We start from the raw sequence: 20121 nt of genomic DNA on the forward strand, positions 1-20121 counted from the left end.
GCCGAATCTGGGGTACGACAGGAATCAGAGTTAATTGTCCATTTTAAATCCAGAGGATACAGAAAGAAAAACAACAGGAACATTGTCTGTGTTTTCATTTTTAATTGCTCATGAAACAAGGTGCAAGACGTGCAGGGATAATGGAGGCTGCTAAGTTCTTCCCTAACAAGCCGAGTGGTCTCCTTAGTAACACTATGAGAGCCCCAGCCTAGGTGGTCTCAGTGGAATAGAAGCTCCTTGAGCCCTAAACAAGACCTTGGCCCTTGAAGAAACGATAGCACTGCCTTGTTTAGTGCCTGTTTGAAGATGTCTTTCTCTTGTTTGTTCTGCATCTGCCCAAGACACTGAGCTGAGAGCAGGGAGCGGGGATACCAATTGCTGTCTGCAGGGAAGGCTGGGGTACAGATTGAGGATGGCAGAAACTTTATGGAACAGAAAGTCAAATTGGAACCTCCTTTTATAATTTTAACACTACTTTCCAAAAACACCTTTCATACTGTAGAAATTGTGAGCTTAGTTTAATCTTTGCGGGTGTTTGTTTGAGGAGGGAGTCATAGGACCGCATGGAAGGAATATTCCTCCTGGCTAGGTCAATTTCATGTTTGCGATTCAGACTTATTAAGAATAAAAAGTGGTTCAAAATGCTGATCCCCCCTAAGTGCTTGTGATAAATGACTAAGAAAACTGATTTTAAACTTCTGCAAGACATTATAGTATGTAATAAATACAATATTTACAGAACAATTTTTTGGAGTCATTATTTTAAGGATGCTCTGTCATGAGTTAATATGTTGTTGAACTCGATTGAAAGGAGTTAAATTTAGCATTGAACTGAAAGTTACTCCTTTACAATTTATAATTACTAATGTTATATGTTACTTAATGCTTACTTTGCGCAATTGCTGAGCCCCCCTTTAAATTTGTGTGTGTAGGGTTGGAGGGTGAAGGAACAGAAAGTAGATTCTTAGTTCTGTTTCTCACATGCTGTTTTTCCTCCCAGTCCACCCTGGATACCTGGACTGCTTCCAGTCTGATGAGAGAGGTGCCAAGTGGAAGTGCCTTCAGTGCCTTCATGTTGAACTTGGTTGGCAGTTCAGCTAGTGAGTCTGGCCCAGAGAGCAGACTATGGGAGGGAGCCCTCTGACCTGGCCTTCACTCCAGCTTCCCTGCTCTCTCTTTATCTCAGGGCAGAATAACAGGCTGGATGTTATGCAATGATTCTCTTATTTATTAGAACTGAAAGAGCACAGCCAACAGAAGGAGGGAGAGGAAGCCCTCTTCCATTTTATCTCATTTATAGTAAGCCTGGATTGTAGCAAAGTCACGCACAGGGTGTTCTCCCAGTCACATAATTCCTGGCACATCCTCTCTATGGCCTTCTTGTTGACCAAATGTGCTTATGTGCATGAATATTTTTTGTGTATATATATACACATATATTATATATATATGTGTGTGTGTATGTGTGTGTATATATATATATATATATATATATATATTTTTTTTTTTTCATTCATTACCATGGTTCTTTTTTTTTTTTTTGAGGCAGGGTCTCACTCTGTTGCCCAGCCTGGAGTACGGTGGCATGATCGCCACTCACTGCAACCTCTGCCTTCCAGGCTCAAGTGATTCTCCCTCCTCAGCTTCCTGAGTAGCAGCTGAGATTACAGGTGTGTACCATTCGTGCCTGGCTAATTTTTGTATTCTTAGGGACAGGGTTTCACCATGCTGGCCAGACTAGTCTTAAACTTCTGACCTCAAATGATCCACCTGTCTCAGCCTCCCATAGTGCTGGGATGACAGGCATGAGCCACCACACCCAGCCCCATTACCATGATTCTTAACATTTTCAGAATCTGCGGCTCATTTTAAAATTTGATAAGAGTAAGTTATAGACCTTCTTCCTAGAAAAATGTGCATATGCGCATATGAACATCCTGTGAAAATTTGCAGATAGCTCCCTGAAAGCCCATTTGTGTCTCAGCAAACAGACCCCTGAGAGGCTGAAAGGCTACATTTCCAAAGATTTTAAAATACCATGTGTTGTTAATGGTGTTGCTCAGCTTATATCTATTTATTATGTAACATGATTGTTTTCCTTTGATATTGAAAACTTGAAGATTTGTGTCAGTTCCTCATCTATAACTTAATGCAGAGTGAAGATTTCTTGATCCAGGTCACGTCCTGTACAACTAATCTAAAATTACTACAAAAGAGAGCATATGCACTGACTCATGATCTGCACGAGACACTGATCAGAGACGGGGCTGTGATGGCAGGACCATCCTCAGCTAAAGGCCACAGGGACATTCCATTTTCAGTTATTCTGGAGTTGTGGAATTTAATCCCAAAAGTACATCAATTCATCCTGCCTCTAATGCCCTTTCATCTCACCTATTAAAAATGTTACTCACACTTTAAGGCCCAGTTTATAGCATTCTTTTTCTATGTTTTTTTTTCCCCCTGGAAACCATCTGTAGAATCAGTTTCTCTTTCCCCTGTCTTCCCATCACATTGGTTTGTAGCTAAATACTTTAAAGTATGTATCAAGTCTCTCAAACTTTAGATCACTTTTTTCTATTTTATTTTGAGATGGAGTCTCCCTCTGTCGCCCAGGTGGGAGTGTGGTGGTGCCATCTCAGCTTACTGCAACCTCTGCCTCCTGGGTTCAAGTGATTCTCCTATCTCAGCCTCCTGAGCAGCTGGGATTACAAGCATGGGCCACCATGCCCAGCTATCTTTTGTATTTTTAGTAGAGACAGGATTTCACCACATTAGCCAGGCTGATCTCCAACTACTGACCTCAAGTGAACCGTCTGCCTCGGCCTCCCAAAGTGCTGGGATTATAGGTGTGAGCCACCATGCCTGTCCTGGATCACTTTTCTAGAATCCTCTTGTCTGCCTCACTACAATAGGAGGAGTGTAGGAGAGCTCTTAGTTTCTTGTACATGGTGGGTGATCAACATGAATTTCAGAGGCAGTGCGCATAGTTCTTAGGCAGTTTGGCCCTGGAAACCAAAAAGTTGAGTTCTAATTCCAGTTCTGCTATTATCTGTTTATTTTCAGGGAAAGCACTTCAATTTCCCAACTATCAATTTTTATCATTGTGGAAAATAGGTATGATAATAGTGCCCACTTCCCTGGGCTGTTGTGAAGATTCATAACATACTACATCGAAGGCATTTAGCACAGTGTTTGGATCATAGTAAGTGTTGAATAAAGGTTAGTTTGTTGAACTGAACTTTTTAAAAGAAATTTTCTTCATCTTTTTTTATGTTCCTTAGTATAGTTAATAGTGATGGTATATAGCCAAAAATAAAGTCACCATGATTTTTTGACAACGTTGAAATTTGCTTTTATTTTCAAATCGTTTTAAATAATTTTTACTTTCAGTATTTACAGGTTCCAATTCGGCCAGTAAAAGTTTTCAGCTCTTATTATAGCCAGCTATCTGACACTGAAGAGATCTGTATGTGGCTATGTGATACTGCTTTGCCTTTCACCTTGTCTCTAAATCTTGAAAGACACGTATCTACAGCCTCCAAGAGGTCCTACTACCAGTTGAACAGGTGACTGATAAAGGTGGTGTCCTGAATGTGGTTCCTGGATTTGTCCCCCAATTGCCCCCTAGTCATGATCAAAGAGATCCTTCTCAGCCAGGCATGGCGGCTTATGCCTGTCGTCCCAGGAGGTTTATGCCAGGAATTCCTGTGTTTGGTAGGCTGAGGCGGGATGATCACTTGAGGCCAGGAGTTCGAGACTAGCATGGGCAACATAGTGAGACCCTGTCCCTACAAAACAGAATTAGTCAGGTGTGGTGGCAGGTGCCTGTAATCCTGGCTACTTGGGAGGCTGAGATGGAGGGATTGCTTGAGGCAGGAATTCCCGGCTGCAGTGAGCTGCTGTGATTGCATTTCTGCACTCCAGCCTGGGTGAGCAAGCAAGATCCTGTTTCTGAAAACACACACACACACCACACACACACACACACACACACACACACACACACACACACACATGGATCCTTCTGTCCTCTCTTTCCTTACAGGGACAAGGCCAGAGAATTAAAGAATAAATTTACTGCTGGAAAAAAAACAGTAGCTCACTTTATTCTAGTAACATCTTTGGATATAAAGAACAGCACAGGTATTCACTCTTCGAAGTTTTAAGGAAACATTTTTATGTACATGAGCGAATTCCTCAAACCTCTTTCAGACTGGAATTAAGTTTGCTTGGATTTTGCTCATTTTGAGAATCTGAGTTTGAACAAATGTTTGAGGGCAGAGATTGCCTTTCATTCATCTTTGAACTTCTAGGACCTGGATAATGAGCCAATATATGCAATAAGTAGTTGCTGATTAAAACTATGTGACTATAGCTGGGTGTGATGGCTCACCCCTGTAATCCCAGCACTTTGGGAGGTCAAGGCGGTCACATCACCTGAGGTCAGGAGTTCAAGACCAGCCTGACCAACATGGAGAAACCCCATCTCTACTAAAAATACAAAATTAGTCAAATGTGGTGGTGTATGCCTATAATCTCAGCTACTTGGGAGGCTGAGGCAGGAGAATCGCTTCAACCTGGGAAGTAGAGGTTGCGGTGAGCCAAGATTGCACCATCACTCTCCAGCCTGGGCAACAAGAGCGAAATTCCATCTCAAAAAAAAAAAAAAAAAAAGGAAAAAAAGGCTATTCATTTTTTTAAATAAAAAGATGAAAAGAAATGCCATTAAAAATGATCTGCACTTCAAAAGTTTGAGAAAGAAATCAATTTTTCTGAGAAAATCGTTAGTATCTGAATCAGATAGACTGGGGTATTTTTGAGAATCAATTTTTGTTCATCATCAGTGAGCATGTAGTTCTTCACTGTTAATGAAATTCTACACTTATTTTCTTGCTTTTATGTCTTTTTTTTAATCAGCATATCTCTTTCTGAATTCCTCTCTAAATGAGAACTCATTACACGTTTTTCATATATTACATGTGAAAATGTAGACTTATTTATTTAGAGACAGCATCTCGCTCTGTCACCAGGGTGGAGTGCAGTGGCACGATCTCGGCTCACTGCAATCTCTCCCTCTCAGATTCAAGCGATTCTCCTGCCTCAGCCTCCCGAGTAGCTAGGACTATAGGCACATGTCACCATGCCTGGCTAATGTTCGTATTTTTAGTAGAGACAGGGTTTTACCATGTTGGCCAGGATAGTCTTGATCTCTTGAACTCATGATCTGCCTGCCTCAGTCTCCCAAAGTACTGGGATTACAGGTGTGAGCCACTGTGCCTGGCCTTATGACCTTTATTTTTATGTACAAACCAGTCAATAGAAGTAGTTAGTCTCTGAAACATCATTGGTAGGATTGATTTGATGATGAGAAATTAGAATCGTGTAAGTGTTTTCACATTATATGGGAATGGACCGAGTAACCAACTTTGTTGACTGATTTTGTCTAACAAATAGCATTTGAAAAAAGTCAAAACTGACAGGAGGAAAAAAACTTGTTTGGGGGCTTTCAGGATGTTATTCATTTTTTCCCTAGTTAAATATCTGTGTCTTTTCACAATCAATACATTTTGCTGCTGAGATGGTTTAGAAAATTAAGTTTTAGCTTTTTATTTATCTTTGCTTAATTTTTAGGTCATCATCAAAAGTCTTTTTTTAGTTCTATTGTCCTGTCTCCCCTATGTGGCCATATCTATCCCAGCTCTCGGTGCTGGCTGACAACTCAAGGGAGCTCAGAATGGAAGTATTTGCTAGGTAAACACATATGCCTTGGAATACTGATTTATACCTGTGCCCAAAGCTAATCAACTGAATGGAGAAAGGCTTCTTTTCATGTCCCAATTGTACTTTACTGGAAAGGAATGCATCCTCAAGTTGCAAAATCTTGCTTAATGCAGCTGTTGTATGGGCATCTGCCAGGATTTGTTACAGCACTCAATTTTTTTCAAAAGATCTACTAAAACTGAGATCAGTGACACTCGTGCGTGAAATGATATTGTTAATGCCAGCTGAAGGTATTCAAAGGACTACATTGAAAATTCTGGAAGTAATTCATTTATGATATAGGGCTTAATATCTGAAACAATATTGTAGATAAGAATCCTTCAGGCCAACCTTCTCATGTTGCTCAACTATTTTATGACAATGAAGGATGCCTATTGTCTTTAATGATGTATCTCTGACTCAGAGGCCAACACACAGTTCAGAAATGGCCCCAGAGACTCAAGTCTGAATTAGGATTTTACCTAGGAAGTATCCATAGCAGTCCTGCAGGAACTGGCTTCAGCTGGTCATTATGTACAAGATAGCCTCCATAGCAACAGATCTTCTCAGACCATGAGAGGGGAGGTTCAAGGATCCTGTTCAACTTAAGGCAATTTCAAACCTGCTTTGGAGCAAATTGAATTCTTTGTATATCCTTGTAATTTAATTTAATCTCCCTTGGGGGATATGCTGGGCCTATTTCAAACCCATGCTGTTTGGATGTGTCTCCATCATTGAGGCTGATCCTAAAGTTAGGCTGTCTCCATGGGCAAGATTCAGGCTTGAGCACTGGGCCGAAGGCAATTGATCATGCTGTGTCTGGCTCCAGGTTGGGCTCCCTTACCTGATACAGGTTGGCAAGATGGTGGTTGGTTTTTATCAAAAATGGCTGGTTCACCCCTGGGTGGTCCACATCGTGTGCTGCTGCAGCCAGCAATCCAAGCATGATGTCCAGAGGCGTGAGGAAGCTGGCGAGCTGTTAAAAATACCAATTGGGAGATTGACTGGTGTGTTTCCACAAATAGGCTCATAGTCATTTTGGCTAAATCAAACAGAATGAATCATCATGGCATTGTTTAATCGTATCAGCCAGACCTTTACCCTCTGAAGCATTAAATGAGGTGATAGTCACATAATTGCAGGCAAAAAGGAAAGGACTGTGTGAGAAATAATTGAGTAAACTCAAATTGTGTAGATCATTCAGGTATCCCCTTCTTCCTACTCCACTCTATTTTGTTTTGCTGTTATGATGGCGTTGCTTGTCGGCAACACTGCTGTTGGGTGGATAGGGAGAAGACAGAGCCTGAAATCAGCCTTGCTCCTAGAGAAAGGTGTAAATGAAGAAAAAAGTTGAAGTTGCAGTGATGGACATATTAAAAAATCATTTGTGAATTTCAACTGTTTAATAGATCTTTGCCACTTTGAAAGAAGTGGGCTGACTTGCAAGATCTGCATTTTTTAATGTGTAATAAATAGTGGGAGAATGTATGAGAATCTGTGATTTTCTGGTTAGCTAGGGAAATAAGCAGAGACATAGGAATCCAGTACTAACTAAAAATGCAACTGTATGGGGAAGGCGGGAGAGGAGAAAAAAAATACAACTGTATGACATATTACAAAGTTTGGACTACTTGGAAATTAAAAAAGCAAAGCCATTAATTTCCTTGCGATATTTTGCAGGGATGAGGCATCCACCACTCAGCTTTATCCTGAGAGTACCTGTTTGGCATCTGTATATTTAGTGGTTGCTGTCAAAGCATCCGTGTATGTAGGGGAATGTTAAAAACAGATTGAACTCAACAGTATTAGAATACAGTTCTCCAGAAACCTTAAGAAAACTCACCCTGTACCTTGTACCAGCAGATTTTATACAGCTAAGGACTGTCTAAATCTGGAATATTGAGCATTATTATGATGTTTAAAATTTTTAACTTTGGATTGGTTTATTGCATCAGAACATGCTTGCTGAGAGGTCTTTGACATTCACAAGTTTTCTTGGGCCCTGAATCAGGATATCCAGTTGGCTCAGTAGGAAATAGAACATCAGACTTAGGAGCTCTGATTCCATTTGTTGATCAAAACTCATGAGGTAGGAGACTTTTCCTAGCAAAGTTCAATGCTGGTGCTGTTTGTGGCCAAGATCCAAGACACAGAACTAGTTCTTGGGACCACTGAAGATATCTAAAATGTAGATTATCATAGAGGAGAAGGTTTTTTTTTTTTGGTCTGAATACAGCCTCAAAATATACAAAATATGAAAGAAAACCTCAGATGAGCCCCATCCTTTTTCATGAACTTTGAAAGACTTTGAGAGCTGATACTGGAACCATAATACTGATAATTTGTGTTCACATTGTTAATGACACATAACATAGTTACTCAGATATGTTGGGTGACTTGGGCCTAGCAGGTAGTTTCCTTGGCATTTCCAGGTGGCTGAGGAGGAGCTGGGTCTTGCTTTACCTTTGGCTCTTTCAGGTAGCAGTGCATGGCCTGGGTGACGTCGGCTGCGTGAACAGCATTGTGATACGGGTTTTGGCTGTGGTAATCTTCTTGAACCATGACTAGGAGGTAAACAGATAATTAACAAAAACCCAAATAGGAGTGGTATACTAGCTTAGACTTACTGTGGGTGCTGTTTGCTTAAAAATATCAGCGTCTTCAAAATGTGCAGCCTAGAGATGCTTTAAAAATAAACGTGGTTTGCAAGCTTGGCAGTTCCGCTAGGCTGTTTTTAGCAGAGAGCAGAGATGGACAGCAGAGGGGAGAAAGGCCAAAAAGATTTGTGAGGCCTTGAGATTTCTCGCCTCCTTCATAAATCCTCCCCTTCTAACACTCGTAAAGGCTGTCATTCATAGGAAAAATAAATACGTAGGAAAAGGACAACTTTATCTCACACTAGACTTTAATTGAGTATATATTTCTGTCATTTATAAAAAATATGCCACAAATGAGATTTCCTTCAAAAAGCCCTGGTAGCATCAGAAGACTGATATCCAAAGACTGGTTAACACTTGAATAACAAATACCAACGAAAGCAAATCAGGGCTTCTTAGGGCAGAAATTCAGAGTACTGCCTTGATCCAGCTGCAGACTCCTTGGATTTATTTCTACCTTATTCAAGTTAGAATATCATTTTTCATGCTCCTGCTGTCTAATGCAAGGCTTAGGGTACTCTTGGAACCAAGCAGAGACCCAGGCAGGGCAATTTTGGTTTGCTCTTTATGGAAGACACTAGCCTGCTTCAGCTCATAACCAAGGTGATGCTCAGGATGCAATATATTCAGTGTGTATAGAACATCCTGATTTGCAAGTGTGGCGAGATTCAGCCATTTGCTGTGAATCTGGCTCTGGATTCTGGTGTTAATTCTGTTGCCAAATCTTTGCATTCTTTACATGTTTTCTGGGTAGATACATGTGTCCGAAGTATCTGTATCTGTATCTCTCTTTTTAGACAAATCAAAATTACTTGGTCCTACGCATGGCCAGTAGTTTGCTCAATCAATTAAAATAGTCAGCTTGAGAATATTTGGGTTTCTGGTAATGAGCCGTGTTGTGGCTGGTTCAAATATTTCTGTTGTGTTGCACACACTTTTATTCAGCAGGTATATATTACAATCATATTTAAACCCGCTATCATTAAGGTCTGTATTGGGCAAGTTACTTAACTGCCAAGTTTGCTCAGTTTCCTTCTCTGTAAGATGAGGATAGCAATAGCCCTGAGTAAGGATTACATGTGTTTATTAATATATGCAAGTCCTTGGAAGAGCGTCCAGCAGATGTAAGCACCATAGAAACCTGGTTGTGGCTGCCGTTATTACTGTTGTGCCTGTTATTTTCTTCTGATGGCATTAAGTCAGCTTCCAAAATCAAAGTACAGCCATGTGGCAAGTCAAAAGCCAGAAACGTGCCAAATGGCAGAGGAAAGTCATTTGGTGATTAGAAATGTGCCCTGAAAAATACACTGGCAGATAAATAAGAATATGCACAAATTTAAATAAGAAGTGAGGCTGCCTTTCGACACAGAGTAATGATGGAGTTGAGTGGAGAGATGGCGGGCTCCCCAGTCAACAGAGCTAGGCTTGGACTCAGATTCTGCCACTCACTAGCTGTTGGCTTTGGGAAAGTAATGAAACCTCTATGTACCTCTCTAAGCTACGGGGCAAATGGTGATGATAACATCCTACATGCAGATTTGTTTAAATGGTTAGAAATAACTTGCCAAAAGTACTCTGCCCATAGTGGATACTACATAAATGGCAGTTACTATTTTTTTAAAAGCCTATTGAAAATTTTCAATAACTCATGTCCTGATTAGAATTATTTGAGGCACATGCTGCTGGAGGTTTGTTAATATGTCAGCAGACCAGTATCATCTTTGAAAAGTATATGTTCCTGGTGGGTTTCTTTATGTATACTTTATTATAAACATAACTACACTTGACCCTCGACCACATGGGTTTAAACCACATGAGTCTCCTTGTACTCAGATTTTTTTCTGCCTCTGCCACCCCTGGGACAGCAAGACCAACCCCTGCTCTTCCTCTTCTTCCTCAGCCTACTTAGTGTGAAGATGATGAGGATGAAAACCTTCAAGATGTTCCACTTCCACTTGATGAATAGTAAATACATTTGCTCTTCCCTGCAATTTTTAAAATACATTTTATCTGTCTTTGCTGTAAGAACATAGTACATAATACATAGAACATACTAAGTATGTGCTAATTAACTATTTGTTATTGGTAAGGCTTCCAGTCAATAGTAGTAAGCTATTAGTAGTTGGGTTTTTGAGAGTCAAAAGCTATATACAGATTTTTTTACTACATAGGGGGTCAGCACCCCTAACCCCCAAGTTATTCAGGATCAACTATAATCACGTAAACAACTTTTAAATGATTTAGGATGGACAAACCATATTTTAAAAGTAAGATGAGATCTTTTAAGATTAATTGGAGGTCTTCATCATCCTATGGTTCTTATTACTTTATATTAAAGAGTATTATGCATTGCCATTATTCATGAGGATGGGACTAGAAACGTGAAGAAAAGACTTACCTAAAAATCTGTGTAAGGTCACCATATCTAACTTGAAATGGTGAATAAGTCCATGTGTATTGAAGAGGTGGCACAGCAGTGTTACCAGGCTGTTTCCTGCAGGAAAACAGTCACTTCCTTTACCTCGTGTTTACCACCGCTAAAATATCAATATTGGCAATAAGATCCAAAGTCTCTGTTATAAAGTTTCTCTGATAGAATATTTTTCCCCTTTTGGTGTGAAATTATTCAAGTATAGAGCATATTACTATGATCTGGTCCTAGGTTTTTTCTTATTGTACAAGGAAAATTAGCTCAGGCCTCCTCCCTTCACCAAAGGCAATGAAAACATTAAGAGTTAGAAGGAATCTGTCTACTGAGGTGTTGGGGATACATACACACCCACCCACACATGCACATGTATATGTATATTTTTTTAAAGACACAGCTTATGGCCACTTGAAATGTTCCTTAAGTCACTTCCAGTTGACTATTCCATTTACAGGTGTATCTAAACCACTGTACTGCTTAATAGTCATAGCCTATTCTTCTTCCTATGGAAAATCACTCAAGAGGAGATCTGACTATGAGCTATTTTAGAATTCAAGTCAGCAGAGATGCAAAATTGAAGCTGTAATGACTTGTAAGGATTCAAGAAATATTGTTTATTTAGGTATAAATGATTTTGAATTTTAAAAGCACGGACAGTGAGACCAATGGAACAGAACAGAGAACACAGAAATAAATTCATGCATCTGTAAGCCAACTGATGTTTTGCAAAGGCACCAAAAACACATTAGGGAAAGGACATCTCTTCAGTAAATGGTGCAGGGAAAGCTGGATATCCACATGTAGAAGAATGAAATTAGACCTTTATCTCTCACCACATAAAAAATCAACACTAAGACTTATATGTAAGACCTGAAACTATGAAACTACTGGAAGAAAACATAGGAAAAACGAAATCAGTTAGGTGGAAATACAATTTATTTCCCCCTCTTGATTTTGTGTCTACTTATAAATCAATTTCAGAATTTCTTAGATATATGTGGTGTATACTGTGTACACATGTGAGGCTCTTTGACTTCTTCTTTGAACTAGTTGTAGCATCTTACTGGATCTCTAGTTAATTGAGTTAAAGAAAATCTCTGACATGTGGCCATTTCATATTTCTGTGAGAGTCATGATTATATTCTCTTTTAAACAAATACCATTTAACAAGTCCTTTTGTTCACAGGTAACTTCATTTACCAGTATCCATTTCTCAGCTGATTTGAGCAAAATGAAGTGCAAAATTATGAGATTCATCTCTCTATGGTCTAGTTTGCTTTCCACAATGTAAAGGCCCATTTCATGGTCTTACGCTGTATTTCTCTCAACTGCATATTGTTTGCCAAGCAATAGAATGATGAAAAAACCATATATAATGACTTAAAGAACAAAGCTGGCAAATGATGAGAACTATCAACATCAGCATTAAATGTGATGTCTTTAATTGGCTCTCAAAGCTCATCAGCATTTGTTTAATGGCCAGATAAAAATATAATAGGTTTTTAAACACTGCATGTTCTCACTCATAAGTGGGTGTTGAACAATGAGAACACATGGACACAGGGAGGGAAACATCACACACTGTGGCTTGTTGCGGGGTGGGGGGACTAGGGGAGGGATAACAGGGGGTGGGGGGATTGGGGAGGGGTAACATTAGGAGAAATATCTAATGTAGATGACGGGGATAGGTGCAGCAAACCACCATGGCACGTGTATATCTATGTAACAAACTGGCATGATCTGCACATGTACCCCAGAACTTAAAGTATAATAATAAACACACACAAACTAAAAAGACAGTATGGAAACAACTGTTCCAATATTTAAAGTGAATAGTAAAGAAATGCCAAAGATATAAAATACATTATGTATATCAGAAATCTATTTAAAGCTTGGCTGAGTTTCTAAATCCCATCATCTGCCTGTAAAGAAATGTGAATAATTAAAATTATAAAGAGGTCCATAAAAAATATAATAGGCTTTTATTATTTTCTTAAGGAAGGTCTTTGTAGGCACAAAAATATAAGAAGTGACACCAGTGAGGATGTTTACTTTTCCCTCTGGCTACAGCCTAAGCTTTTACATTGTTTCCTTCTGATGACGTCAAACATCTTTGAGCAATACCAGCAGCAGAGAAGACTTAGCTCAACTGCACGAGCACCCTGCCCTATAAAAGTCAGGGCTGATGAGATATGCTTTTGTTTCTAGTTTTCATCAACAAAGAACTCCCTACTTTTGAATGTGGCCAAAATATTCTGCAAGAAAAGAATCTAATCTGTGATTTCTAAATTCCTTTGGGATCATCAAGGCCAGAAGGAAACTGTCTTAAGATTCTAAGGTCAAATTCAGTCCTTATTCTTCATCTGAGTTAATTTTCCCTTACCCTAGTCTTTCTTCAGTAGCTGTAGATTTATGAAAATGGAAAAAGAGGGAAAAAGGAATAGCAGTGTTTAAAAATAAATTTTGTTTTTCATGAAATTAATCCCACTTTATGGTGTGTATTTGAGTGAGAATTCTTTTGGGTAACTTACCATTTGTCAAGCGATCAAACAAGAAAATGTCAAAATCCCACATTCCCACTTTGGAGAGCATATGCTGAAAAGGCAAACAAAAAACAGCACGCAAATGAATCACTGGAGACTCAAACGTTTACTTTGAGATACAGTGGATTAAACAATTAAAAAGTTGAAAATCCTAGCATACTACCATCTAGTGCAACTCAATAGTTTCTCTACGTCCTACCATAAAATTAAAATGCCTCAGCATGACACAGAAAGACCTTCACAACACATCAGAAAAATGAAGGGATATTAGGTTATGTCTGAGCTTTAGATTCTGTGAGTCTTTTACTGAAGTCACACAGTATCACAGTCAGCCCCAGGACTTGGCCTCTGAAAGCTGGACTTTCAGCCCTCTGTCCTTTCTACATCTCACACCCTTTTCTTGAGACACGGCTGCTTAGAGGAGAGACACCACCAAGAGTGCTCTGTCAGTGACATTCCAGGGCTGGGGAAGCTTAGGCTTGTTCTTTTCTTAACAAACAAACAAGCAAACTTTCAAAAATTTGTCCAATCTCAGGCCTTAAGTTCTTAGGAATGATTTTGTTAGGAATGATTTTGTTTTTCCTTTTGAAGATCTGTTGGGAATGAGCTCTTTTGACATAACTTGCTGTTCCTTTCTCCAGTGGCATGTATTACTAGCCTGCATGCCTGCCTTCTCCTCCTCTTCCCTTCCTTCTTTTCCTTCCCTCACTCTCCTCCCTCCTCCTCCTCTTCCTCCTCCTCCTCCTTCCTCTTCCTTTTCCTCTTTCTTTTCCCCTCTCTCCCTCTCTCTCTCCCTTCCTTCCTTTCTTTTTAAGACCTGGTCTCACTCTGTCCCCCAAGTTGGAGTGCAGTAGCATCATCATACCTCATTGCAGCCTTGACCTCCTGAGCTTAAGCAATCCTCATGCCTCAGCCTCTGAAAGTACTGGGATTATAGGCATGAGGCAAGGTGCCCTGCCAATGGTATATATTTCTTAATAGATATAATTAGTATCATATTACTTAGCATGTAAGCTATAAAATCTATCTTCGATCTCTGTATAAACTGGGGCATTTATTGCTGAAATTGAAATTCCTCTGGCAGTTTGGGCTAGACATAACCTGTACACATTTTTCAGATTGTCACACATTAATTTCTACTCTCAGATCAATGGATTAGAAAAATAATTGTGGAATTATTAAAATTTATTCAAATGAATTAAAATTATGAAAAGGAAAATACACTGCATTAACAGCCTAAAGTAGAATTAAGAGTTGATAATTATTGGGTATTTTTAGTGTAGCCATTACAATGAGATAATTTAATGAATTAAAAAATTTAGTTATTCTCTCATTAGTAATCCACCAGTCAAAAATTTTGCTTTATTAATATTGTGTAAATATGTTTTGTACCTTTATAAACATGAAAATGGTTAGTATGTGTTAGGCATGGGCATATTAAGCATATAAACATGGTTTACTTCATATACCTCATAAGGGGGATGTTTCTGTTAATTTCATTTTCTATTAGAGGAACAAGTCCAGATGTACAGAATAATGAGCTCAGGGTCACAGAGCTCCTCAGAGGCTGAGCAGGACTCCAACCCCAGTGCTATCAGCTGAGGCACATGCTCTTGGGCACCGGCCTACTGTGAGGAGACAGAGGGCAGTCAGCTTACCCTTGCTTGTCCAAGGTAGTCTTCATCCAGCAGGTGGAGAGGGGCTTGTGGTATAATTCCACGAAGCAGCCTTGATGCATGGAAGTATCTTTGAAAGCTTAATAGTCTTTTCACCTTTTTCTTGGTGCCAATCTCCCCTGAGTATGTTGTATCTGTGAAAGTCATCAAGTCAAGAAATTTGTATATTTAAAAAAGAGCCAGTTTTCTCCACTCTGTAAAACTATAATGTGTTAAAAAGCAGAGAAATTTAAAAGATGCTCTCTGTGCTTTTAAGAACGTGGTCTATTGAACTCTACATTTGAAATGCTTCATGACCATACCTGACATTTCTTTCTTTCTATTTTTTACTTATTTATTTTTTGACACATGGTCTCACTCTGTTTTCTAGTCTGGAGTGCAGTGGCGCAATCTTGGCTCACTTCAACCTCCGCCTTCTGGGCTCAAGTGATCATCCCATCTCAGGCTCCTGAGTAGTTGGGACTACAAGCATGCACCACCATGTCTGACCAATTTTTGTATTTTTTATAGAGACGAGTTTTTACCATGTTGCTCAGGCTGGTCTTGAACTCCTGAGCTGAAGCTACTCACCCACCTTGGCCTCCCAAATTGCTGGGATTATAGGAGAAAACCACCATGCCTGGCCTACATTATATCGATATTTCTTATATATTACACTTACTAAAATGTCAAGGTGTTTCAGAATTTAATTTTGGAAGGCCATGAAATATATGAATTAAGAATTTCATTTTCTTGTTAATGATGCTGGTATGCTAAGTGAAATTCACACACTTCTGCATGCATTTGAAATGAGCAGTTATTCTTTTTCTACTATAGTGGAATTGAACTGGAGACTCAAACATTTAGACCACATTCTCATCCCACACTCTGACTAGTATGATGAACTTTTCCACCTAATTAGAAGAGTTGTGACTACACCAGTTTACACATGAGGAAATGGTTCCGAATATCCCAGGAACATCACTGGCAAAGGAACCAAAAAATCCAAAAAATCTTAGCATGAAGTGAACTGGGTGCCCTGATAAGAAGCAGGGATGTTTACTTCCTAATGATGCCTTCATTTTTACTGGTTGCCATAAAAATCTAATCTTAACAGTAGATTTTTTTTTTTTTTTTTTTTTTTTTTTTTTGAGACTGAGTCTTGCTCTGTCGCCCAGGCTGGAATGCAGTGGTGCGATCTCAGCTCACTGCAACCTCTGACTCCTGGGTTCAAGCAATTCTCTCCCTCAACCGCCTAAGTACCTAGGATTACAGGTGTCCACCACCAAGCCCAGCTAATTTTTGCTTTATTAGTAGAGATGAGGTTTCACCATCTTGGCCAGGCTGGTCTTGAACACCTGACTTGATCCACCTGCCTCGGCCTCCCAAAGTGCTGAGATGACAGACATGAGCCACCATGCCTGGCCACCAGTAGAAATATTTTAATACTCATTTCACATGTGTCTTTCAAAACCTGACTGTTGACATCACAGTGATTGTCCAGAAATACCCCAAACACATTTGAATGTCTGTCAAGATATTTCTTACCTCAGCTGAAATTATATGAATCACTCTAGGGCCATGTTAGTGACGTCTGCTGCCAATTTTGAATGTAGAGTGAATTTAACAGTCTCACAGGAAATGTACAGCTTATATGTACAGTAATTTTGACTTCTGTCCTACCTTCTCCCATCTCCCCCTTTCCTCTATGGAACTCAAAATCACAACAGATGGCAGAGGCAGAGGAAACAATGGGTGCTCCCTGATGGCAGTGAATGACCAAAATCAGTTTGTTATTTAGGTTGCATTATGTATGCAAAGGCATAATTTAAGGGCAGGCTACTGGTGGACCAGGTCTGGAAAGATTTGATTTTATATATGTTGTATTTAGACATCTATTGGAGATGCAGGTGAACATGCTAAGTAGAAATAAATGGACGTAAAATCCAGAGCTTGAGGGAGAATACTGGGTTTGAGATAAAAACTTGAGAGTTGTCAGATGAGATTACCTAGGGAGTAAGTATACATACACATGAGAAAAGGATCAGAGTCCTCAACTTTACATGAGTATAGAGAAAAGTAGGGAAAATTAAAAGGGACTGGGAAGGAGTATCCCATTGAGGACAGAGGAAAACCAAGAGACCATCATTTCCTAGAAGCTTCATGAAGACTGTACTGCCAAGAGAAAGGTGTGATCATCAAAATTAAATGCTGCTAATGGGTCAGGTACCATGAAGACTGAGACTTGGCCATGAACTGCACAAAGTACTTGAGCACATTTTATTGTGTGCCTAGAAGCAGCCACACCCTGGAGCAGTGAGCATATCTAGCACCCAAATTTTTGTTTTCAAATATGACTTTTTGCTAATAGGAACCAGATTTATCTTGGTGAAATGGCCAATTCTAAGGCTGGGATGGAAAATGTACCAGATGAACTGTAGCATCTTGTTATACCAGAAAATAAGGGAGAGCTCAAAAAATGATGGAATCATTTAAAAATGATAGAAGTGTGGCAACATCAAGGGGTCTTTCTGAGAAAATATGGGAAAATTTGAGCCTCAAAATGAATAACAAAAGAATTAGAAACCATTAGCTGAAGTAAGAACCAATGAGTTCGTACCGGTGGCAAGGTAAGCAAGTAAATACATAAGGAAAAGTGAAGTATCTTCCTTGCAGAATGTGCCAACCAATAAATGTAGAAGAAATAATAGAGTTGGAAAATTACCATTTTGCAGTCAATATGCTCATGACTGGTTCAGTGAATAGTGAATGGTTTCTATTCACGAATTTTGACTAAAATATTACTAAACTAATGATGCCATGAGCTGGAGATACTAAGTTTAGATCTGATTTTATCCTTATAACAAAGGCCAGAATCATTAACAGATACCAAAATTATTAAGTGAAAGTTTAAAAAGCAATAGGGCAATTACCCAGTATCAAAGCATTTACCCACAGAAGACTGATTAATTGGAGAAGAAAAAAATGTGTAAATTTTAGTGGAAAATGCAGAGGGGGCATCGTCTTCTCTAAGTAATCCAAGTTAATACCATCAGAAACTGACATCATGCTCTCCCTGATATAATGCATTGAAGTTACAACATCATATGTACTGTGTCACTGCCCCAAATGCATATTTGATTCCAATAAAGAGGATACATTAGAAAAAATCATTAAAGGACACTCCACAAAATAACCAGCCTGTGCACTCTTAAAAAGTGTCGATATCATAAAAGACAAACACAACCTTAGGTATTGTTTCATAATAATGGATACCAGAGACAGTGCGCTAAATGCAATGCATGACCCTTAGCTGGATTCTGAATCAGAAAAAAATGTCATAAATGATGTTATTAGGACAATTTTGGATCTGGATTTATGCATGAGACGTTAGTGTTCTATATTAGATATTAACACTAACGTCTCATGCATAAATCCAAATCCATGTTAAACTTCTTAAATGTGATCATTGAAGTGTGATTACAAAAGAATGCCTTCATTCTTAGAAAACAGATGCTGAAATATTTAGTAATAAAGTGGCATAATATGTATAATCAAGTGTTAAGAAAAACGTATAGCAGTAAGGCAAAGATTGCAAATTATAACAAATGGTGCATATGGAGAAAGAGTATATGAGTATTCTTGCAGATTTTTGATTCATTGAAGTTATTTTATGATAAAAAGTTTAAGAAGAGAAAAACTGTGGAGACAAAGTTTGAAACAATATGAAGTGTAGACCACTCTTTTAAGGAGTTTTGCTACATGGAAAAGTAAAGAAACATAGTAATAGCTCTATATAGAATGAAACCAATTATTCAATAAACAAATTATTCCGGTATTATGTATAAGAACAATCTAAAAGAAAATATCTATAGATGATATTTTTCTTTTGTTCATATTCTATAAAAATTCCCCCATTCCAAAATACTAAAAGAAAAGGTGTTATGTAGCTGAAAGTATACCTCTATTTATGTAATAAACTTAGAAGCAAGTAACATAACCCTGAATGATGGGACTATGTCACAAACATAGCAAATTGAAATGATGGATTATTTCTTAAACTTCTCTTTAGCTTTTCAAGTAGTGTAGTACTTTGGGAAGATTCATAGCTAAGATAATGACATTCAAATTAAGTGACCTATCTTAAGTGTAGATGATAGGAAATAATGGTTTCTATTCAGCAATTTTGACTAAAGTATTACTAAACTAATGATGCCAGCAGCTGGAGATATTTAGATCTGTTTTTATTTTTACAACAAAGAAGAAAACAGCAAGATTCCTTAACCTATTTCAGTAACATAACAGAATTGCAGACCTCTTTTGATCTTTATTCAAATTTTTGACATATTGTTTCTCATGACTTTTCTTGGTTTTTGTTTTGATTTTTAAAAATATTGCATTAAGATATGATACATCTTGATCACTGAGTTATTTGGTACTCTCCTAAATTTTAAGTAAGGCCAGTGTCTCATTCCCCTCACTCTAGCCTGTCTTGCATCTTTTTTTTTCAAATTAAAAAAAATAATAGAGATGGGGTATGACTGTGTTGCTAGGGCTGCTGATCCTCCTGCCTGGGCCAAACATACATGCTGGGATTGTAAGTGTGAGCTACCACACTTGACCAGTCTTTGAAGCATAAACTCAGATGGTGTTAAAAAAATACAATAATAAAATAAAGCTAGCCAACGTATCTTTTCATAATTTTTTCTGATGCTTTGTAGGTTAAAAAATGCAGCATACAATGTCTTTCCCCATAAAAATGTTCAAAGTTTTTGAACAAATTGGTCATCATGATGTATAGTCTTTGTGTACTTTCAAACCTTCTGTCTCTGATGGGCAAGTAGGTATCTGACAAGTTGCAGTGTTAACTGGTGGCCAATATTTTCTAAAATACCAAGGCAGGGCATGACTACTCCCTTTAACTTCTATCTGGGTTATCCTTTGATTAACAAGAAAATGATTCAGAAGCAATGCTACATAGTCATTTGTGAAAACAGTAGCACTTAATTTTCTTATTTAAGGACATACCTAAAGCTAATTGGAAAAAGAAGCCTCAAGGTAGCTTTCTAAAGGGG

The 20121-nt window shown here is 38.6% G+C and overlaps 1 protein-coding gene across 4 annotated transcripts in view; it reads right to left on the reverse strand.

Annotated features, from left to right (window-relative positions):
• PDE7B (phosphodiesterase 7B) overlaps positions 1-20121 on the reverse strand; it is a 355539-nt gene that overhangs the window by 33737 nt on the left and 301681 nt on the right. For all 4 annotated transcript variants that reach the window (XM_074397412.1, XM_074397411.1, XM_003932465.4 and 1 more), the window contains 5 exons: positions 15050-15201; positions 13380-13443; positions 10819-10914; positions 8227-8327; positions 6608-6739 (listed from right to left, as the gene is read on the reverse strand). In XM_074397412.1, the coding sequence (XP_074253513.1) occupies positions 6608-6739; positions 8227-8327; positions 10819-10914; positions 13380-13443; positions 15050-15201 (545 nt within the window). The remainder of the gene's footprint in view (positions 1-6607; positions 6740-8226; positions 8328-10818; positions 10915-13379; positions 13444-15049; positions 15202-20121) is intronic.

Source organism: Saimiri boliviensis, chromosome 4 (genome assembly GCF_048565385.1).
Source record: "Saimiri boliviensis isolate mSaiBol1 chromosome 4, mSaiBol1.pri, whole genome shotgun sequence".
In the NCBI taxonomy this organism is placed as follows: Eukaryota; Metazoa; Chordata; class Mammalia; order Primates; family Cebidae; genus Saimiri; species Saimiri boliviensis.